Below are 23,728 nucleotides of genomic sequence, written 5' to 3'. Positions count from 1 at the left end.
CCAGCCTGTGCTCCCAGGGGCATGGCCTTGTCTTGATTTGGATGGAGGGACTCGAAGTGGGCTGCAGATTCACTCTTCTTGTAGGGAAGGGCCTATTTCTCATGCACACCCAGCTTCAAGGGTGGTAGAGAGTGACACAATGTGGCATATAAGAGACCCCACGGTAATAGGCGAGAGCGCTGAATGGGTAGGTCTTCCCCGTGCTGTGTGGTGGAGGTTCTGCACTGGGGTCTATAGAACAGCACAGACCCATCTTTCCTCTTCATGACATTCTCCCCAAGATTCGAGCACAGGGCTTAGTGTACATGGAGTACTTGCTCTCACTCATTCACTTGCTCATCAAAAACAAGCTGCTGAATTCATGGGGCCCAGCCTGCACTGCTAACATCAAGCTCGCGGGAACCAAAATGGCAGCCCGGGAACAAAAATGCCATGCGTGGAACTGGCCACACCTCCCTTCCCAAAGGACAGAAACCCACTGATTCTGATTTGCCCTTTCCCCCACCCCCCTGCCCCTCTACCCCCCGTTGAAGAGGAGAGTCCTTATAAACCTGACTATCGTGTGATTAGCATCTTTATTTTATCTCTTTAACATACATTCTAAGAATTCTGGGTTGCTGAAAACAACTTAGTCATTTACCTGTCACAGCTAGATGCACTGTAATGGAATTTAAACATTATTTTGAATTTGCTAGATGTGAACATCACAATAAGTGGGTAGGTGGCAATTAAAATATGGGTGCTCATTCTTTCTTTGGTCTTCTCTATGGGCGTTCCTCATGAGGAATCAGAACTCCTTGCAGAATACAAAGCCTGTTGGTCCCTGGTATGTCTTTGTGGCTGGTTTGCCATGGCCATGTGGCTTCACACACTAAGAAACTACCTCAGACCATCAGAGGCAAAGCCCATAGGTGTTTCTCCATCCCTGATGCCCTGTGGAGAGTGGTGGGAACCCATCCCTCCCTGTTGCTTTTGAGGCCTGAATTCCATGTGGAGAGGATGTTTAAGGACTATGTTGAAGAACCCAGAGTGTTCGGTGAGGCAGGCTGGACCACTGGGCGCAAACTCAGGGGAGCGGAACTCTCACAGCCCCGTGGAAGTCCTTCAGGTTGACTGCATAGGCTGAGGGTGGGAGAGAGGAAGGCTGGTACCCAGAGAAGATGTTCAAACATCTCCAGGCTGCTTTTCATGAGAAGTGGGTATCGGAAAGGCAAGAGTGATCTCAGTGAAACTCTGTGAAGAGCTTTTAAAGATGCCTCTTCAACCCAGAAGTAGCGTTGGGTCAGTGGTCCTCCAAAGTCTGTTAACAAAGCATGTGGAATGAGAAAGCACCAGACATCTTCTCAGCATCTCAAGTGTGGAGGGATGTTCTCAAGGCTGGCTGAAGAAGAAAAATCTTCTAAGCTCCTGAGATTTTTTAGCATCTTTATGATAGAAGGGTCAAACTTCAAAAAAAAAGAGTTTCTAGATCCCCTGGTATGAAGACTCTAGTGGGTGATACAGTCCAATCCTTTGGTTCCAGTGGTGGAAATGGATTTGCATTGAGGCATCCATGTTTCTTGTACTCCTGTGGCAACACCACACACCCACAAGATAATGGCTGTGTTGGAGAAAATGGTCTATGGCTGTAGAATAGTGGCAGTTCTCAAAGTACTCAAGGCTGGCACCCAACTTGGTCTGAACAGCCCAGTGTTCCAATCAAATGGAATTAACCAACCAACCTATATGCCCTGCCTTCTGATAGCCATTTTTCTGGATATGATATACCTAAAGTGCTAGATTTCTCTAGAAGAAGGTCTATATGAATATATCATCACTTACTCCCTGCAAACTGTAAAGCTCATTGAAAGATAGTTCAATAGCATTCTCACGGTGCTGGGAAATAGGTATAAAAAGACCATCCTTGTTATGGGACTAATCTGAAAAATGGGGGAGTGAAGGTAGGCCATTCACGGACCAAGGATATGAGGCCAGCTGCCATTTAGGACTAACAGGGGGCGAGAAACATTAACCCAGGTGGTTGGATAGTTCAGTCAGCTAGTCTCCCATGTCAATTTCCTTTCTTTTCTTGGTAAAGGAACCTTTGGAGAAAGCAAATTTGTTCTTTGCAAGTATCAAGATGTATTGTGACATGGAGGGATTGTCTGTTAAAGGCCAGACATGGCCCCTTTTACATGAGATCCTAGGGAGTAGTTTACTGTGGTTCATTGAAGCTGCTGGGGCCATATTGGATTGGGTGCAGATACCTCCCAATCCCCAACAGAGGCAGTGCGATGTGAGTTTCTCCTTGGAAATGTCATTTCCAATGGTATTTGTCTTTCTCGATGGAAACGTCATTCGGAGTCACGCAGAACTTGAACATACAAAGCAGATGTCTGGGTATGTGCTGTGCCAAGCATCATGTAGTTGGCGGCACTGGAGCCATAGAGCCTGCACAGAGCCCTGCTTATTTGACAGGGAAAACCCAGGTTCAAGACCAAACATAGCTGAAAGTCTATGGCGTGGTGCAACTAGCCCATGTCGTACCTTCGTTCAAAACAGAAAACAGGACTCCTCTCTCTGATGGGCCCAAGCCCCACATGCCCAGCTGGACAAGCACGGTACAGGCTAGAGTTCGGCCCCTACTTGACCTTCAGCTGTCCTTGTGTAGTGAATGACCCACACGGCTGTACACGGCAGGTCTGACCCGAGGAGCCCCAGCTGGAGAACTAGAACACATAGCAGCCTCTTAAGGGGGCCCACGCGTAGTTTCAGAGCCCATCTCCCCTAGTCCTACCCACCGGGAAGCTCCCTTTCACAGCGGCTGTAAAATAAGAAGGTATGAAACGTGGCGCATCACTGCGGCCAGCTCCGCATCACCTTCCCTGTGCTCCTCACACTCCTGGGTGGGAGCCCCCGGCGTTACTGGCTGGTGGAGCAGGGGCTTCTCTGATGAAAGACACTCCCTGCAGCTCAGTGCCGAGCAGTCTGCCATTCTCAGCCTTTCCCCTGGTTTTGATGTTGACAGATGACGTGGAGGGTGGGAGGGTGACCAGAGCAGACAGTCCCGCTGTCCCCTTGCTCTGTCTTAGGCTCACTCATTCCCTCAGGCCCTGCGGCTAGGCTGACTCTGACACACGGGACCCGGGATGCACGGGAGGAGGGCTTGGAGGCACAAATGCCTCCTTGGGCCAAGGCTCAGCGCACCAATTTGCTTGTCCCTCTCTGGGCCGGTGGCAAGCACTCCAGCTTGGGGAGGGGAAGCTGGAGAAGGTCCTCTTCTTGTGTTCAGTCCCAGGGAAGAGGCCACAGGGGGTGATGCACTCGAGGCAGGGAAATGGCAGCCCGAGGGACACTGGCATCAGCCTCCCTTGACACCCTCACCTGGGACTTGTGTTGAAGCCGCAGCCACCCTCTTGACAGCTTCCTCGGCTGTAGCCTCAGTCTTCAAAGCTAGGAAATGGGGTTGCCGGTGCCGGAGCTAGCACTAGAGGCCACAGAAGAGAGAGGAGTGGAGGACCAGGGTCCACCCGCCTGAGAGAACATGGCTGTGGAGCTTTGTCAAGGTGCTCCTTGGGATTGAAGCCGCAGGCCCGGCAGCTGAGGGAACCTGGCATCTCCACAACAGGCGTTTCCCTCCTGCCTGCCTGCCAGGGAATGCAGCAGCAAAGTCAGAGACCCGGAAGCCCTGGGAGCCAGCTGTCACCCGCCCTCCCCCGCCCCTCCCTGGCCAAAAGGAAAGCGAATGTGGGGGGGGCGGGGGGGGAGTCAGCAGCCCACCTCCGCTCCTTCACAGGCAGCTCTGCTGGAAAGACTCCAGCTCCAGGCCTGGGTGCTGATCAGGAAGGGGAAGGCTGAGGCTCCTGGCCGGCGAGACAGAGGGCAGACAACCTGGGTGCTCCAGGATCCAGGAACGCAGCAGGAGCAGCTTCTTCCCCAGGAGGCTGTTTCCCCCTCCCCCCTGCAGTGTATCATGGGAAACAGCCTCCCACTCTGGTAGAGTGAGTTCTCAAATACCTAGATTCAGCAGAGCCCCCAAAGGGCTTTGACCTCTGTCAAAATACCCCTTTGTGGCCTCCAGCAAAGGACTACTGGCTACAAATCGTTACATGGGGTTGGTCTGGATTGCAAACAGTCCTTGGCCCCTTTGGGACCACTGGGTCAGACTGTCGTTCTCGCCTCTCCTATGTCCGTGCCCTGAGGCCCCAGCTGTAGTGAAACCTTGGCCTGCCCAGACATGGAGGTGGACTTCCATAGGGCTATTTGGGAAGGAAAACATAAAAACCTACCCCTCTTGAGCACTGAGGGCTTCTGGGACCGTGTGGAACTCCTCAGCAGCCCCCATGCAGTGATTCCTGCTTCCAGCTTCAGCTTGCTAGCTGTGCAACCTCAGGCAAATCATCAGCCCTCTCTGAGCCCTGGTTTCCTCCTAAGTGCAATGGCTTGGACTAAATAATCTCTGCAGACTTCTCCTGCTGGGAGTGTCCATAGGTCTATGCTTCTTTATAGGCTAAGATTCCTGAATTGTGCTAATCATCTCTCAGAATGAGCAAAGAGCCGCCTTCCTGCTTGGAAAGTGGCTGCCAGCCTTGGAGACCCAGGACAGACACCGTGGAGAGCAATTGAGTTGGATCTGTGTTTGAAAGCCCTGGGCAAGGGTGTGAGGATAAAGCACTATCAGAACTAAGGGTGCTACAGGCTACCTAAGCCGTAGGCCTGCTCCAGCCCCCAGGGCTCGCTCACACACTGTGGCCTCTGGGGAGCAGGAAGGGAGGGGTCCCCAGAACTAGGGTCCCTGCCCTTCTGGACAGATGCTTGGCTGGGTGTGTGCGGGATGCGGCGGGGGGGTGGGGGGGTGGTGAGGTCTGCTGGGCAGAGCGCGTGCTCCAATGCGGGTGCTGGGACATCACCCCATGCATTGTGGGGCATGGGGAAGAACGCAACGTGAGCATCCGGGGACCTCAGCGTCACTCTGCTGCTCGCTGCCCTCTCTTAGAGGTGGGCAAAGGGAGGTTCCGAGAGTCCAAGCTATCCTGGTTATAGGCAGCGGTCATTAAGCCTCCTCTGCCCCTCTGTCTCCGTCTTCGCTCCAAGTGAGGCTTCAGAGAGCATATTTCGTATTACAGTATTGTAGCTTGGAATGCAAATGGAAAAGTCTATTTTTTATAAACAAACTATAAAATGTAAGACAGACGAATCAGCTTGGCTGCCGGGATGCAGAAACGGAAAAGTGATAAAGTGACTCCCCGTGGCAGGAGATGGGCTTGGGTCTTCTGAGACTCTGGGGAAGTAAGACTTTTGTTTATCAAAAAGAGTCAGACGTTGTCAGTTTTGAGAAACTGAGCCCTGCACCCTGCCACTCGCCCAGAAGGAGGACCCCCCAGCTGTTGCAGCCTATGGTTCAACCTGACAACCCAAAGCAGCCAAAATCCCCTCCCCGCAGAGGGCGCCCCCCCCCCCGAAAGAAAACCGGGCTGTGACTCAGCCTCCCCACACATGGGGCCCGGGGGGCACTAGGAGCCAAGCTCCGCAAAGCTGCTCCCGCCTCCTCTCACCAGCCCTCCGTCCCCACCACCCAGGCTCTCTTCTGCCTTCCCCAGACCCCAGTGCGCAGAGCAGTCAAGTGAAAATCAAACTCCTCTGAGGCAGAAAGGCACAGCTGTGTGTTTACAGCCACTGATTCAGATCCAAATCGCATACTCTGCCAGTCTCCCGCAAGGCAGGCTGGGGGCAAGTTGCGTCTGTATGTGCCAGGCGGGAATCTATTTCGGGAAGTGACCTGTAGCCCTTCACCATAACAGAGCCTTCCTCTCAACCCCCACTCAGGAAAGACGTCCTTCTAGAAGGAGCTCTCACTTTAAAAGTGGCCAGTGAGGTGGTAGGATTTCAGCCTGTTCCTTGTCACTTACACAGGCAGACTTTTGGCACCTGCCCCCAGGCAGCCACATAGGAACAGCTGTGGGCTTCCGTCTGTCCAGTGAGAAGGCAGAGGGTGAAGGTGACCACAGGGCCTTCAGTGGGATGATCAGTGGAGAGTGCAGACCACTCAAAGGGACAGGACACCCACTTCTTCAAAGGATGGGATTCCCCCTCTGTCCTGCCAGGGGGGGAAAGGGGCCAAAGAGAAAAAAAACCCAGGTGTTAGTAAGGCTTTGGAATAGTAGGAACCTAGAGAGGGGACAAAGCTGTCAATCAAGGAGAAGAGACCCAAGTCTGCCTGTGTCCAGGCTGGAACATTAGAAGTCAGAGAGCTCTAGATCTAAGGACCTTGAAGGCTAAGAAGACCACCGTGGAGTTCCCCCCAGATGAGCTCCTTGTCTCCCCTTTTGTAGGGCAGCAAGTGAGTATCTTTGGTTCAAGTCAAGTTTGGGATCCTCAGCACTGCGGAAGGCAGGCAGGATGTAAAGCCTCACGCAGGATGTAGAACTTTATAGGAACAATCTGCAAATGTTGCTGTGGAGCAGAATGCCGAGTGGGGCCCTGCATGCGGGGCTGAGAAGGGCTCAGAGCAGGGAAATGTTCAGTTTGGCCATGTCAGCTGAAGGCCAATGAGAGAGGGACCCTTCGGTGGCTCCCCAGCAGACAGGAAGGTGAGGCAGGGTTGGGTTGGGAGTGTGTAACCACCCGGGCAGTGACAGGGCCCAGCAGGTGGTGATCCAGCCACTCTTCCTAATCACAGCCAAATCCTTTCCACCTGAGCACCACAGCCCCAGACAGGAGTGGTTCTCATTGGTGTAATATTTAGCAGGAACTTTCCACATCCCCTTTGTCAGCCTGGCTGGTTGTAGAAGGATGATTATTTGTGACCTGCTGGTAGGACAGTAAGGTTGAAAGCAATATCCATCCCTGCTCCTCCCCCTCTCCACCTGCACTCTCTCTGTGTTTGCCCATAATTAGGTAAAGCGAGTATATTCATGGCATTTTAATGGCTGGTAAGAGGGTGAATTCTATAGATCTGTGTCAACTGGAAAGGCAGTTTCTGGTTGTAGGCCACACGGCCCTGTCCTATCATGATACATCCTTTGTGATGACTCAGATGAAGAGAAAAACATGTCAGTCATGTTCAGAGATCCCAACCCACAAGGTATTGTTCATTCGGTAGATACCAGAATTATATTCAAAAACTCTCTCTTTCAGGTGGGATGATGGGTCAAAAACAACAACATAAAATTTAACCAGACAAAATTTATGTTAAAAATAATTCAGTCTCATAACTACAGGATGGCATTCATAAACTTTGCTGTAATCCAAGTCAAAAAAAAATCTGGAGTTGTAGTTAGCTATAAGCCTAATATAAGCAAAAGCAAGATACAATTGCCTTTTTTTTAAAAAAGCTACTTTAGGCTGTAATAACAAAAGTGGAAGGGCTAAAAAAGTATCTCACTGATTATCGTGTCACTCTAAACTGCTGAGTCTTGGTTCTAAGGCCCCCACGTTTTATCAGGAACTTGAACAATCTAGAGAAATTTTGGAAGAAAATAACTGGGGAGCTATGTCAGGTAGGATAAAGATTTCTAGCCCCTCAGGGGACCAGACAACCATCGTGAGATATATTTGCGTTTGTCTCCCGCAGGAAGCAGACCTTTTGGGGTAGTTCCAGACAGAGCTAGAACAAATGAGTAGAAGACACAGGGAGGGCCACTCTACTAGAGGATGATAGTAGCAACTCCCTAACAATGGATTACATCCCTGGGAGGATCACTGAGCTCCCTGGAAACTCTCAGAAGCTGAATGGCCAAGGGTGTTGTAGAGTGGGCTTCTGCAGTGCATTCTATCATCTTCAGCTGGGATCCTCTGATGCATCGAACATTTGTTAAATGGATCCTACCACATTGTATTCTATGGTTTACAAATGAGCCTTAGGAAAGGAGAAGGGATCATACAGAGGGAGTTTGCAGAGATGGGGAGAGAGGGGTGTAAGAGTCAGGTTAACCTCTGCCTTGAGGGAGGGAAAGCTGGATGATGACACAGGCAAAGCAAGGGAAACTGTCAAGGAGCGAAATTACTGCCCTTCACATGTCATCCTTGCCTTTTGTTGTTGTTTTTTCTTGTTGTTGTTGTTGTTGTTGTTTAAGCCAATCGCTGCCATTGCTGCAGCTGAGCTCAACAACAGGACTCTGTCCCCCAAATGCCTGGAAGGAGGTCAGCGAGCAGAGGACACAGGCACCTGCTGGCACGGGGCAGCTGAGTGGCTGTGGTGCCATCGGGCTGAGCGCAGCCGGTGGGCATGTGCATGGGGCACTGTGGCTCTGAGTTGGAGAAAGCTTGGCCTGTCAACATCAGATAGGGTGGATTTTTTGAAAGCAGGAAAGACAAGGAAGGCTGTTGCCCTTTTCCACAATGCCAGTTGTAGATGCCAGGTGGGCAGGCTGGCATCAATACCATCTCCACCTGGCCAGGAGCAGAACATGCCCCCTAGAGGACTTAGACCGAGGAGAAATTGCCCTCCTGGTGCCCCCTCAGGGACTCCTCTTCAGCCCAACTCAAGGGAGGGAAGGGCTCTCATGTCACATTCCTCCCAGCTGTCCTGAAGACCGGCACGATTGCAGATGACACTCCCTCTTCTCTCAGGCTTCACCAGGGCTGCTTCCAACTCATCATGGGATTGTATAATTATGGTGATTACAGCTTATGGCTTTTTTCCTCTCCTCATCTCTTGCTTTCAAATTCTTTGAGGCCTCTCATTAAACATGGCGATCCCCATAAACTCAGCAAAGTTTTAATAAGACATTTTTCTTAAGCTAAAGAAAACCCAGTTAGAGTTGATTGGCACTGTGTTCCTTCAGACAGACCTTTAAAACTCTAGCAGGCACCATCAGTGCCCCAATGTAAGAGGTGGGGAAGGAAAGGGATAGGGATCTAGAAGGCATGCTTTTTCACAGGGTTGGAGAACCTTTCCACGCCATGTTCCTGGCCTTTCTCGTTTGCGCCAAGAGCAGAGTGCATCTGAACCCCCATGCCTAATGGGAAAAGACAGACCATCAAGCATGGATAGAGGGCCTGGCCTTTATGTCAGAACAGATTAAGTGGGAAAGTAGAGATAGAGCAGCCCAGACAAAACTCATTCCAACCTTATGATCTATAGCAAAAGTAGACAGGAAATTCTGGTGGATTTTCTGTCCTGGATGATACTAGAAGGTTCCAGGGCATCCATTACTCTAAATACGTAAAGGAGTCAACCATTAGTGTGTGTTGAGTGATCACAGCCCAGTGATCACATACTTGATGGCAGTTTCCTTGGTAATGATACAGCTCTAATGCCCATCATTTGCTAGCTCTCAATGATAGTTTTTCTTAAATTGTTTCTAGAGCTGTAAGATGTAATGGGGAGGATCACCAGGAAGGAGTGCAGGTGGGGTGGTGGTCGCCGGAGCCCCCAGCCTTCAGCATCTTTGCTCAGCTTTAGTGTCAGGGTCCTCTTCCTGTCCACACCCCCCAGGACTTCATGAATAACTGCACAGTGAGGTGCATCTTGCCCCCATGGGACTGCGCTCTAGGAGGCTCCTCCTGGCTGACCAACAGGATCTGTCCAGACTGCTCCTCACCCCACCAATAGCCAGTTTGTCACATCTGGGGTGTGCCTGAGCAGTACCAACCACCCAAGGTCAAATGTTGTTGAAACTTGGCAGTGACATTTTTCCTAACTACATTCTCATCCTCTGTTGAAGACAACCTGCTCCCTTGGCCCCAAGAACAAGGTCCCTTTGGTGCCCAGCAGAATGCACAAAAGTCAGCTGGGTTAGAGATGGACAGCCTTGGCTGGATCCTGTCTGTCCACCTGATGTTGGCATAAGACCCCAGGGAAGCTCCTCGCTTGCCCAATGGGTGTAGAGTGCCCACTGCACAGGGTGGATGCTGGCACTCAACAAAGGCATCATGGTAGTCGTTGCCATTTCTTGGGGGTTCACATACTGGGGGCGTCCACACCATGCTGAGCTTGGTCAGTGAGGGACTTTGGTTCTACTCCATCTCTACCAATTAGCCGCTTCTCTAAGACTTGGTTTCCTCATCTGTAAAAGGGAGATAAACAGAAATGATTACATGGGGGAAAAAATATACCTGGTGCTTAGCAGAGTGTAGTATACGTCTCAAGTAGAACCGCTTGTATTATTTTTTTTATTATTATGTTGTTGTTTGTCCCCCCCCCCATGCTGAGCTCTTATTACCTTACTTAATTTCCAACAATATTCTCCAAGGTAGGTACCATTATATTTATTTGCAGTGGGCACAGGTACATGTGTATCTCATATATGACAATGTGTCCAAAGCACATCTAGTTATTAACAGTGACCGGCTCATTAGAATGGCTCAATATATGGTAGCTATTACTACTGGCTTTTTTTTCTTTTTACAAATAGTTTATTGTCAAATTAGTTTCCACATAACACTCAGTGCTCATCCCCACAAGTGTCCTCCTCCATGCCCATCCCCCCTCCCCCCCACATCCATCAGTCCTCAGTTTTTGTCAGCATTCAAGAGTCTCTCATGGTTTGCCTCTCTCCCTTTCCCCCACCATTTCCCCCCTTCTTCTCCCCCTTGTTCCTCGGTTAAGTTCCTCCTAATCCTCCTATACGTGCAAACATGTGATATTTGTCCTTCTCTGCCTGACTTACTACTGGCTTATTTTTAAAGTCCAGAGCCAATGTTTTCCCCGGGAATGGAGGGACGAAGGCAACTGGCAGGTCAGCTTCTGCCCTGTGGGCCCCCAAGCACTTCCCTGGAGACCGTGGGAGCTGTATGGTGCTGGGGGTGGGGACAGCCACCCGGAAAATGTCACATACGTTGTCAGGATCTGGCAGGCGCACCCCTCTACTGAGGTGCACAAGTCTGAGACACCTTCTGCTTCCAGAAACAGATGAGGCGTTCTCTCCATGATCAGAGCATGAAATCCAGCACCCCCCCACGCAGTGCTCCCCACAAAGGAAGCCTCATTCCCAGAAACCCTCACCTGTCCGCTGTCTGCCTGCTGGAGCCGCCCTGAGCAGCACGACCTCCCCAAGTCTGGTTGCTCCCCCTGCCGGATTAACCAAAGCTTGTATTTCCTGGCCACAGACTTCAGAGTGGGCTTGTGGGAGGAGTCAGAAGCTAGTGGCAGGGATGCTTTGAACTCCCTCCTAAACCAGATCCCTGGGGTACACGCTTCCGCTTGTAAGATTGGCAGAAACAGAAGCAGAGAGGCCATTTCCACTGACACACATGGCTTTTTCCTGGGAAGAATTTAGATTTTAGATATGTCTCTTAAGTTTGCAGTGCTTGTCGAAGACTGGCATCTTCAGAGCCTCATGAAAAGCTCTGCAGCCGATCACATGGTTGCTTGAGATGCTCGTGTACGTGCCTGTGGTGTGAACATGCACACGAACGTGTGCGCAGCTGTCCACACAGGTGCCTGCGCTGCCTGCCTGACCCGCGCCTCTGTGTTCAACGTATGGTACGCAAGTAACATACGCTGCGGACTCGCATGTGCCTTCGCGCATGGATTGCATGCTCCCTGCAGTTGTGTGCATGTCTGGGCAGGGGCACCCCTAAAGCCACAGGTATTCATGGTTTCAGCTGGATAAGTTATTCTTCACTTCCCTTCTTAAAAACACAATTGCCTAGTGCTGCTGGCGCAGAGTCAGAATGGCCGCTGCACTGCACCCCCGAGGTGGCTTCCTTCCAGCAGTGGGTGAGTGATCCCGGCGTCCACACTCTCTAACTTTTTGGGGGATTCTTCTGCACGGAAGGTGCTCCAAAATCCAGAAGAGGTGATCTGTTTGTCTGTGGCCTTGTCTCTGCCTATCACTCTTGTTCCCACACCCTCATTCCTGGAACAGCAGCACCTAGTTTTTGGTGTCCCCATTTTTCTGCCCATCTTTTTTGCACCCATGGTATTTTTCTTCCTAAGAGACAAGGAGCCAGGGTCCCAGATATGATGCGAAGATAAATCCCTTGTCTCAGAGGTGATGTGCAGATAACGTCTTTAGGTACTGATCCTGTAACACGCTTCTCCTGGACCCCTAGCAGAACAGGACAGAAATGCTCACTGCCTTTGAAGATGCGTTGGAATCCAACAGCAGCATCCTTAGGCTTCCTCTTCCAGTTACAGCTTCCATAATCCTTCCTCTGTGGCCCAGGGCCAAGTCCTACAGAAAACTTGGAAGTCTCACATTTCCACATACTAGACCATCAGGGGAGAAGGCACTCTGTCCCACGGGCACCAATAGCATTTCAGCAACATGTATAAAGGGCCCGTAGGGAAGTAAGAGGGTTCTCAGTGGATGGGAGTTGCATTGACCCAGGTTTCTATCGAGAGATCTCTTGAAAATGCTGCTTGACCCATCACCCCCTGCTGAACTTTTTCAGGTTAGAGATACATGTGTGATGAATGCCCGCTGGAGCACATTTCTGGTGGTAGGGAGGAAAGATAAATAAGCCAGCCTTGGCATTTGTGTCCAAATGGACATGAACATTCACAGAAGGATTATTCTTTGGGCAGTGGCGGAGCAGTCCTCATGTTGACTGCCTGTGCCTTCTCGGCTCTGCTTTGGCAACTGGCTTAACCAAGGACCCCAACCTATGGATGAGTTTTGGGTGAACATGTTGGTAGGAGATGAGAGGCGCCCTTCGGAGGCGAGTTAGAGTCCCCATGGTTCTGCAGAAGAGTCACACGCTGCCAAGCAAATGATTCCTCCTGCTGTCTCTCCCACGAAACTTTAGTGGCTTTCTCCCCTAGAGCCATGGTCAAGGGTCACTTGAACGTCCGACCTGGAAAAAACACCAAGTTTCTGCCAATAACAACACAGCCATGTCCCTGTTTCCTTGAGTCTTTTGACCTTGGCCTGACTTGGAGTAAACCAAAGCTAAGATCTCAAAGTACATTTGAGGAGGTGGTGGAGGAACAGAAGAAGAGGAAGCCATTGCATGGGCGGCAGGAAGGCATACTACCAAGAGGACTTGCAAGTAGAATGCCTACCTCCATGCCACTCAAGAATCCACCGAGATCTTCCCTGTGAGCTGAGTATAGAAAGGGTGTCACAGTTGTTCAGTCAGAACCAGAGGAAGGAGAGATGGGGGAGGGGGCGCATTTCCCCCGCACAGGAAGAGCACGGGGAAAGTGGAAATGCACAGCTTGGAAAGGAAGCTGGGGAATCTGGGCATCGTGCCACCAGTGTAGGGCACAGATGCTATCCCCTTGTCACTCCTGGCATGCCTGCCAGGTTCCAGATTTGTCCCTGCACAGCTGGGGACCATGGAAGAAGGTCTCCACCGCTCAGCAAAATTAACAGGCAGACGCTGGCCCTTGCAAAGAGTCCCATAAGTGATGAGCATGATGGGAGGCAAGAGTCAGAGGGCCAGGAACACCACCCACAGAAGGCTTCCCCAGTCTGGCTGGGACACCCTGATTTAGGGACTTGGTTCTAATTGGCATTGGTTCTAAGTGGAGTAAGGCAGCTCTGTCTGCCCCTCCTTAGAAAGGTAAACACCACACCTGCTTTTCTCCTCCCTGGGATGGTTGCTATGGAAACCCCAGAGGCATCGGCACCAATAACATGAGAGCACAAACAGAAGGAGTGGCTTCACCTGGCCAGTCCAGCAGGTGCACTCTACAGCCACGTGCACCAAGCAGTGGTGACGGGTGCCCCAGCTCAGTGCAGTAGCCAGTCTCACTCTGCCAGGCTTGCCAGCCAGAAGGTGGCGCCTTCTTTCTCAGGAGTCCCAGATGTAATGAGGGGAAGAACCTCAGGACAGAAATGCTTGAGATGGGTCTCAAGCACGTCCAGGAGCGGAAGCTTCTTTCTCAGTGAGGTTGAGAAAATCTCCCTGTGGTGCCCAAAGCGATTGCCTAATGTGGGTGGGCACGGAGGAGCCAGCCATTAGACTCTGAGCATTTCCATCTGCCTCTTTCCTTGAGAGTGATGGCCACATACCAAAGTAAAAAGTGTATAGCTCATGAATGCCAACTCACTTAGCTCTACCACTGACTAGCTGTATGCTCTCAGGCAAGGGACTCAAGCTCTGTTGGAGTCTGTTTCTTCTTCTATCCTGAGATAATATATCCTAAGACTTTAACCTAAGACATCCTCAGACTTTAAAGTAATGCATAACTGGCCAGGATGGTGTGGACATTAGCACAAGTATCTATAAAATGCCTTGTGTGTTTGGCACACAGTAGTTGTTCAATATTCAGTCAACAGGTGGCTGTTAGTAACTGCCCTCAGCAGCTAACCTGTACCCCTAGTAATGGGACCATCCCCACCCTGTCACCACCGAGGTCTGCGCTAATTGAAGAGGAAGGCATCTGAGAAGAGAGGGTACCTGGGATAGTGATGCCACTCCATTGGGCAGGAATTCGAAATTCAAAGAGAACACCCTTGGGAGATCATGGGATGGGTTGGTCCTTTTGCATCTAGTATAGTTAGGAACATCGGCAGCTCATCTTTTCTAAATTAAAAAAAAAAATTCTTAAGAAAAAAAAAAAGCACTAGGCTAGAGTAAGGTGTCTGAACCTACTAATGGCCCCCATGACATTTTATGGGAATTGCTTTCAAAAGATATGACTACTGGTAGATTGCATAGACCCACCATTTACATGGCAAAATCTGGTCGTTTACACTGCTGTACATAAGTTAGTGAGCTGTTTCAGCAGAATCCATTATTTTTACTGCAATCATATTTTAAACTTATTTTTTAACAGGTTTAAATGTACATGAATGGATATTCTTTAGCCAGTGAACTTTTTATTATTCATTCAATTTTCTCCTACTTCTATCTTTTTTTTTTTACTTGAGCATTGTTTTATGTTTGTGGTATCTTATTTTTAAGAGTCAAATAGAATATATTAAAGCCAAATAAAATACCCTTTAGCTCCTGAGAGGGATCAGAAAGCTCTGCAAGGACCCAGGAGCAATATAGACCCCGGGAATGGATCTTGCCACAGGTGCCAGCCCCCCACAGTGAAGAGTGAGGAAGCCGGCAGCACCCTCCCCTTCCTGTGTGGCTCTGGCCTCACGCTGCTGTGGATTAGAAGCGTTTGATCTTTGGCTCGTCCCCAAACCAGGTTTTCCCCTTTCATCTGCCCCACCTTGCCATGAAGCTGAACAGAGGGCAAGCTGATGAGAGATGAGGTGAGAGATGAAGAGCTGAAAAAGTTTTTGAAACTCTTCTGTATTAAGGATGGATTTTCCTGCTGTCCTCTGCCAGCTTCTAAGACCCCTAAACTACCCCCAAGCGACTGGCACTGTCTCCCCAGTCTGAAACAGCACTGAAGAAGGAGACGTCACAGAATTCCCATATGCCTTTTTTAAAAAAATTTTTTTTATTTATTTCTAGGAGAGAGAGAGAGAGAGAGACAGCGTGAGCAGGGGAGGGAGAGAGAGAGGGAGTCACAGACTGAAACAGGCTCCAGGCTCTGAGCTGGCAGTCAGCACAGAGCCCGACGCGGGGCTCGAACCCACGAACCGCGAGATCATGACCTAAGCAAAAGTCAGACGCTTAACCGACTAAGCCACCCAGGCGCCCCCCGCCCCCCATATGCCTTTTTGAAATCATGCCTTTTGCTTTGCTCAGGGGATAAGGGGCACCCAGGACACCAGCCTCCAGGAGAGTCACCCGATGAAGTTAGGCAGGTTCTTGACTTCTCCCCTCCTGCGGAGCCCAAGCCATGACCCTTACCTTCCCGCCTGGCTCTTAGGGTCCTGACTGCTCTCCTCAGCAAGGCCCCCCAGGGCCACAATTGTACACACACTCATCATTTATGAGCCTGAGTGTCATCTACGCATGGGTGACCCTCAAGTTCCTTGAGAAGACAGCTCTGGGGCCTCCCACAGAGGCCTACTATGGTCATTGGGTGAGCCTAAATCAGCACTGTTTTCATTAGCAAGGATGAAAAATGCGTGTGTCACAACAAAGTGGTCAGTTTGGATCAATGGACTAGAAAGAGTGCTCCAGATCGGGCCTATTGCAAGTTCAAGTTTCTCTAGCAGAGGAACCCAAGTTCCTCCTACCCTGGGGTGGGAAGGACTGGATTGAGCCAACGGGCAAAGTCACAGGGCCAGCACCTGAAAAAGAGTATAAGGAGTGGGAAATTTCACAGCAGAGACGTGATAGCTAGATTTTTTCCCCTACTTTTTTTTTCTTTTAAGGTGTAATTACATATAGCAAATGAACAGATCTGAAATGTGTGGTTCAGTGAGTTTAACAAAGGTATGCGCCAGTGTAACCTACACCCTGTGACCCTGGAAAGTTCCCTCATGCCCCTTTCCAATCAAGTCCATCCTTCCCCTCCAGAGGCAACCACAGTTGATTTCTATCCCCATAGTAATGTGGATTTAGACTTAGGGGATTTGGGATCATAACTTTGGTCTTCGGTCATCTGGGCAAAATCAGCTTGAGAGTCTCAGCAACGGCTCAGATGTTCTTGCTCCGTTAACGTTGAAAAGGGTCCTGCCTGAGTCCCAAGTGCTTGGCTCTGCTGCCCCCAATATGCCACCTGACCCCAGGGCTACTCTCAGAGCCACAGCCCTCCTTCCAGCCAAAGAGTTTAGCATCAGTCGCCCAGGTAAGTAAGCGACAAAAGCTCTTGGTAACCCAGATCGTGCATGCTTTGTTGATTAATATCTGGAAGTGCAATGCACAGAGCCACAGCATGTCAAATAGCATGTTGATTTTCCTTAAAGCACTGCACAAAAGGGCGCCATTCCTTTTGTGCATTTCCTTTTAGAAACAAAGGATTTCATGACCACCTTCTTCCAGACTTCTAGCCATCAAGATGGCCACAGAGCTGAAGTGATTAGTCAGGGTGGAGGGTGGATATGTGTGAACCCAGTCCATCACATTGAAGGATTCTAATTCCATTGGATTAACTTTGCCAAATGTCTCAAAGGTGAAAAGCACTTTGTCTGTATGCAAAGCTTTGGTGTCTCTGGAATGTACCTTCTGCAGTTCAGTTCTTAATCACTGTATATTTTCTCACTTGGACAAAGGCTGCCTGCTAATAGCATTTTCAACCACCTTCAGCTGCTTCGCTCAGCTACGCCAAGGCCTCAGGCTGAGCTGGCTGCAGTTTCCTGGCACCATGATCTGTTCCCAAATGACCAGCACTAGGGAACATCACACATGCACACCCTGAAAAAAAAATGGCCTCCCCTGTAACGATGCAACATGCCAGGCAGAGGGGGAATTACTGATCCCCTTCCTAAGTGTTTCCTACAGAATGATCCAATCGGAGGCAGGGCTGGGGGTGAAGGAGAGGGAGGAAAGAGCCCCAGAGGGTGCAGGGCGGGAGAGCTCTTCTCTCCGGACAGAGCAGGTAGCTCAGGGGCTCCCAGCAAGCCCCTAGCAGCGTAGAGCTTGGGGCAGCTCGTCCCTGAACACAGGTAGCCTCTGCTGTCAGATTTCACTTTGATCCCTGAAAATTACAGGAGCCTCAGCTCTTCAGAAGAGAGGCAGCAGCTGAGCCAGTGTGATTGCAGGATTTCTTCCCCAAAGCCCGAGGCCAGGCATCTAGCCATGCCTGTGTCCTGCATGAATAACCACCTTCCAGCCTCACCCGGGAGGTCACTGAGTAGCGGACAGATTGCAGTTGGACTGAGCTACCCCCTGAGCCGACCCGAAACCTCATGACCTCCTTTAGCAGCAGAACTGGCATTTGAAAAATGTGTGCGGGGCTGGGGCGGGGGGAGGGAGATAAAAATGCCAAGGAACGCCACCTGGATTGCTGAGAGGCTGGGAACAATCTCAGGGCAAGTTCTCTAGGCTGGCCCCAGAAGTCCTGAGAAATGGAAGCAGTTGGGGGGAGGGAGAGGAGACGGCATTGACGGCTGGCCACAGGTCCTTGGAGTCAGAGCTATGAGGCTGAGCTCCAGGGCTCAAGCAGGAAGAGATTAATTAGTGCCTGCAAGCCCAGCCCAGGCTTTTCTATAGAACAGGGAGGGGTGGAGGGTGGGGGGACCCCCGGGCCAAAGGCACCTAAAACAGACAGTCACACAATTCTCCAGATATAGAATCTCCAACCTCCCTCAACCTACAGCCCCCTCTCCAGCCAAAATGACCTCACTAATGAGGGAGAAGCTGTAATGAGGGTTTGGACGCCTGGTAAACCTCACTTTCTTTGTTTCTGGGCTTTTAACATAGGCACTGGCAATATACCGTTATTCAGAAGCTTTAGTGATTTTTTTTTTTTCAGTGATCCTCCAGCTAATTAAGAGCCCCAAATACCATGTATGGCAAAGCCAGAACATATATATTTGGTGACAGAACGTGTAATTTGTTGCCCTGGTGGAAAAGGGACAGAAGGAGAGGGGGAGGAGCCTGTATATGGTGTGTGGTTACTGCAGCAATAAACAGCACCACGAAGCAAGCAGAATTCCTCGGTGCCTTTCACATGAGCAGGGATGGATGTGGGTAAAGCGTTCGGGGGAGGTTTATTAGGACCTTCGGACCAGGAAGCCCCTAAACCCGTCAGCCCCTAAACACATTTCCCCAGAGAGGACCTCCCACACACACCCACACTCCCTGCCTTCGGGCCTGAGTCAAGAAGCCACAATCCCAGGTGAACCAACAGGATGACAAATGCCTCGAGCTCCGTCTAAGAAAGGGCAGTCAAGGAGAGTACCAGGCACGTGTGTGCCCTAGAATCCAGGGCTGGAGCCAGTCCTTGAAGGTCAGCCTCCACCGGCTGCGAGCTCTGTCCTACCCACTCTGCCCAGACAAGTAGCCACCTTGCTTTTAGTGATCTGCCAAGACTGGCACTGTAACCTTCTAGGATTAAAAACAAAATCTGATTAAAAAATCCTTACCCTGGTAGAAATGTATCCTGCTGCAGGCTGAGTTTAGTCTATTTGAAGATTCAGATAAGGTTGCTGATGGGGAGATTCTGTGTGTGTGTGTGTGTGTGTGTGTGTGTGTGTGTGTGTGTTTAAAATAGGGGAGAAAAAATGAAGTTCTGTCTCACTAATGAAAACGAGGAGTGATAGAGAAGGGGAAAAAGAGGAAGGGGATGTAGATTCAGGCTTTCCAATAGCACCTGAGGGCAATTCCATTTCTGGACAAGCTCCCTTGCATGCCATTGGAATTCTCAAAGTCAAGCTGGCGTGTCCCTCTATGGGGAGCTAAGCCAGATGACACATTGTCTTGCATCCAGCAAACTCCCAGCCTTTGTTCATTTACTAGATATACCCATTATCCATCAATTCATCAATCAGTCAGTGTATCGAGTACTCTACCAGGCTTCACAAACCTGATCAATTTTTTTTAATTACATCCAGCTTGCACACAGCCAAACCCAGTAAACAAGATGAGCCCTCACACCCACCCTTGGAAATGAACATGAGGAACTGCTGGCCCTTGCAGTCTCTCACGACCAAACACCACAGCCCATGCTGATGAGGACCATGTGTTCCCTTTTGCAGATGGTGGTGGTGTTGCTGACCTGCTGTCGATAATAGCATGGGTTTGAGTATTTTCTCAGACACAGTGATCAATCTGCTTGGGTCCAGCCACACACGCCTCTAGAGCCCTCCCTGATGCTGTGGGTTTCTCTTGTCTATTTTTAAATATTTATTTGAGGGGGGAGGGGCAGAGAAAAAGGGGTGGGGGACAGAGGATCCAAAGCAGGCTCTGTACTGACAACAGAAAGCCCAATGCAGGGCTCAAACTCATGAACCGTGAGATCATGACCTGAGCCGAAGTCGGACACTTAACCGACTGAGCCACCCAGCTGCCCTGCTGTGGATTTCTTCAGAGGGTGAGCAGGGAATGGGCATAGACTGTGTCAAGGAAAATAAGCAGAATGAGCCCCGCCCATCCTCCTCCCCATCCATCCATTGGTCCCCAATATCCCACATCTGACGCTCCTCGGCCACACACAGCCCCGGGGGCAATAGAAGAATTGGTCTCTCAGGATCTCTGTGCCTCTTATGCCAAGCCTCACCAGCTAGGTCCATTTTTTTCATTTTCAAGAACTGCTATGTGGGTCACGAGTGAAGAGTTTGTAGACATCCTGATGTGGGGGTCATCAAGCTCAGCCTCTGGGGACCACAGACAGGAGCCAGGAACACAGGTCAGGCAGGAGTGCACTGGCCTGGGGCTTCCAGCACCCTCTGCTCACCCACTTGGCTCCAAACCTTGGTGAATGCTCCTGTATTTCCACAGTCCCAGAACCCCATTATCAAGAGGGCCCAGAGCCTGCGTGTCTCTCCCAAGGAGGGCTCAGTCCTGCCTTTCAGACAGGATCAGAGGTCTTCTGCATTCTTAAGACTAGTTCATTTGTTAGCTTCCAATCACCCAGATCCTTAACCATCACCTATTTAGGTCAACCCACCTCCGTCATCTTCCTACTCCCCAGTCTACCTTCTCCTTCCTCATTTGAATAAAATCAAGTTCAGGAGCTGCCCACAAGCATTAAGAGACACTCTACCTAAGAGTTAAAATGCCTGGTTTGGGGTAAGTAAAATCCCCACACTCCAAAAAGTACCAGCAACACACCTTGGCTCCCCAACCTGCCCCAGAGCCCTGCCTGTTCCAAGTGCCACGGTCAAGGCTCCCAAACCCAGAAATCTACAGGGTTCGGTAGCTAAGTCATTTGGCCCCCATGGCTCTGGCAACAATTAATTCACCTGTCTGGCTCTCTGTCTCTGTCCCTGTCTGTGTGTGTGTGTGTGTGTGTGCGTGCGTGTGTGCACCTGTGCGTGCCAACTCTGTCGCCTGTCTCTGCAGGGAAAGTCGCTGGCGGGCAAGCGCCTCACCGGCCTGATGCAGTCCTCCTGACGGTCCCCGCCGCAGGGCCCGGGCCCGACGACCCCACGGGCAGGCGGCGACGCTCCACATCCGCGGACAGAGTTTCCCTACGGGGAGATCTGGTCACTGTGAAAGAGAAGGAGTGAGGGAGATGACGGGCGGCAGAGGGGAGACTCGGTGGGTGCCCGGGGACACCGTACAGAAAAAGTCCACAGAGCCTGGGGTCGGCCCTGGAGAGACCCCTGTTTACAACCCTCTCTTCCTTGTACAGTTGTGCGCCGACACCCCATTCTCGAGGAGGTCCTTGGCCCTAACTCGTTCGGGGCACAACACCTGGCGGGGCTCCTGTCGTGACTCTCACTTGAGATCATGTTCTTATTCTCGCCACTCTTCCTTCTGTCTGGGGGCTCCCGCCTTCCGGCAGACGTAAGAGCGACCGGCCGGCCGCGAGCTCACCCAGTATTACGCCCCGCCTCCGCCCCGCGTCCGGTGCGCCCACAGCGCCCCCTAGAGCGACAGCCGCTGCGTCCCGACTGCCCCCTTTCTCGCCCCGCCCCGCGTCTGTGCAAGCCCCCCCTCCTCCGTGCAACCTGGCCGCGTCGCGGCTACACAGCCGAGCGACCCCGCGGACTGCTCCACCTCCGGTTCTTTCAGCCCCCTGCAGGCCGGCTTTCCGCGGGGCCCCCACGGGCGTGGGGCTGCCCTCCTGTCCGGTCAAGGGCCTCCAGGGTCCGACACCACAGGAAGCACCGGTGTCCGTGAAAGAGCTTGTGGTTTAACAGCCGTGGAGGTCCTGACCATCTTTGGAAACATCTATTATTTCCGAATCTATTCTGGTGTTGCCCCTTCTCCTTGGTTTGTTCCCTCGTGTTTTACTCCAAATAAACATGGCCATGAACTTGGGGGCCACTGGGATCCTCCCCTCTGGCAGCCCCCCCGGGGTGAGGGCAGGTGGCTGGGTCACGGGCATGGCCGGGCCCTTGCTGGTCCAGGTCTTACTTGTGTCTGAAGCTGGGGCTGAATCTGCTGCAGAGGGCCTAGGCCAGGACCAATGGTTCTCTGCCAGCCCGGCAAGGGCACTCGCTAAACAAAGTTGATCGTCAAGGGGAAAAGCAGACACAAAGAAAAACCTGCAAAAACCCCACTTGCACTCCCTTCGTGTGTATGTCAAAACGATTATCTGCCAGTTGGCTGTGAGGTAATGTATGTAAAACACCGAGTCAGGTGCCTGACCCGTAGTAGGTGCTTAGCAAACGGTAGCCATTACTCTCCCCGTTTTTGTCCTCATCATTATGACTCCTGTGAGTCCTCAGACAGAGCAGTATTGAGCAACATGTTTTTGAATTCAGACACTCACTCCACCTGCTAGAATTATCCTCCTTCGATCTATTTTTGGCCATAGGTGAAATTTTTCCCCGGGGAGTGTATAAACAGCAAACATAGAAGGAAAACAAAACAAAACAACAACACAAAAACAAAAAACAAAAAGTGATCACTGGTATTTCTTTACTTATGTAGGCAAATTCACCAGCTGGTGACCAAAGTCTCATAAGCTTGTTTGCAAACCCCACCTCCTGGGTGACTCCATGACCATCTTTGCAACCCCACATCCGAGCCATCATGTCTGATTCCATAGGGGCCCTTTCCCCAGGGCGCCAGCCTTCCATCCCTCATAGCAGGGCCACTGCATTAGGAACCTTGGCTATGGTTTTACCCTTGCGGGTTCTTGACCACAATGCCTCAGTTTCCCCCACTGGCGGTAGTTGCTCTCTCTGCCAGGCACAGTAGACATTAGGCAGACGACATATGTTGGGTCCTCAGGTTGTCTCCAGTGGTGGATAGATCCGAATTCTTGTCAGGCACTTCCTCGCCCTGGTTGCACTCAACGTTAGCACAGATCCTGGCCCTTGGAAGATTCTCAGTAACGACTTGATGAGTACATGAATGAAATGAAGCCCTATCCCATGTTATGGGGTTGACTCCTCTCCTTATTCTGACTTTTTTTTTTCTTTAATCTCCTTGCTTTTCACACAAGACTCCTTTTTCTGAACCAAAATGCAGTCCCCATTTTTTTGCACCTAGCATTGCCCCAAAGAAGTTCCTCCCTGTTAGGGGTCACCAAGCTGTGCTGCCAATCAAGGCACAGGGTATATGGACAAAGAAAGTTCCAGAACAGCAGCACCTCTGTGCCGTCGGTTACCTAGGGCAAAGCCCTGGCTGCTCCCTGCCCTCCCCCATGGGCTGTGGCCAGAGCAAGTTTGGCTTCCCTGGTCCCCAGAGCCACAGCTCCTGAGCAATGCTGGCTGAGACTTGGCCAACCCTGGAGGTCCTCAGAGGGCCCACCCAGAGCCAGAGGGACTATACCCCTGAGGTGGTGCAGGCTGAAGGTCTCCAAACACTTCTGGGGACCTCCAGAGGGGGCCAGGCAGTGGGTTCAATAAGGGTAAGGGCATTCCAGATGCATTCAAGCCCAGAGCAATAAGCCGCCTCAACTCCCCTCCCCACCAGGCATACTCGGTCCTGTGACCACCACGTGCTCCCCAGTAGATCAAGTAGATCAAACCAAGCAACGTGGGTGGGAGGATGGGGTGGCTCTACCCAGCTGGCCAGGCCAAGGTCATCTACTGTGCAGACCTTAGAATGCAAGCACACTTCAAAAATATGGTCTTTGCCGGTTCCCCACTGGCCCGGTCTACACAGCCAAAACTTCAAACCGATTAGACTTTTGAAGGCCGTTCTATAGCAAAGCAGGTCTCCTTGCCTCCAGAAGCTTCCTTAGCTTCCCTGCTGGGCACAGTCTCTGGACCTGGGACTCCGCTTGTAGAAGGCTCACTGGACAAATGTCATGTTGGTGGCCCCATAGTCAAAGCTTCGGGGCAGCCACGACAGGGGCAGGTACACAGGTACCAGGCACTGGACATCTGATTGAGATTGCCTTTGCCTCAAGGGAAGAAGAGAACTTGGAGGTTGGCACATGCAAATGCCCAGCGGCAGCCAGAGGGCCTGGCCCAAGCAGCAGGACTCTCGCTGGGGA

The 23,728-nt window shown here is 51.2% G+C and overlaps 1 protein-coding gene across 4 annotated transcripts in view; it reads left to right on the top strand.

Moving 5' to 3' along the window:
* RGS6 (regulator of G protein signaling 6) overlaps positions 1–21,592 on the top strand; it is a 594,402-nt gene extending 572,810 nt beyond the window's left edge. For 2 of the 4 annotated variants that reach the window (XM_077750704.1, XM_077750703.1), the window contains exons 18-19: positions 11,578–11,644; positions 20,674–21,592. In XM_077750704.1, the coding sequence (XP_077606830.1) occupies positions 11,578–11,644; positions 20,674–20,840 (234 nt within the window). In that variant the 3' untranslated portion in view covers positions 20,841–21,592. The remainder of the gene's footprint in view (positions 1–11,577; positions 11,645–20,673) is intronic. The other 2 variants (XM_077750707.1, XM_077750705.1) reach the window with 1 other exon arrangement.
* The last annotated feature ends 2,136 nt before the right edge of the window (positions 21,593–23,728 follow it).

The sequence above is a fragment of the Crocuta crocuta genome, unplaced genomic scaffold (genome assembly GCF_008692635.1).
Source record: "Crocuta crocuta isolate KB4526 unplaced genomic scaffold, BGI_CrCroc_1.0 scaffold186, whole genome shotgun sequence".
Taxonomy (NCBI): domain Eukaryota; kingdom Metazoa; phylum Chordata; class Mammalia; order Carnivora; family Hyaenidae; genus Crocuta; species Crocuta crocuta.
The sequence above is the reverse complement of the archived record's forward strand: the minus strand, read 5'-3'. Positions and strand labels throughout refer to the sequence as shown.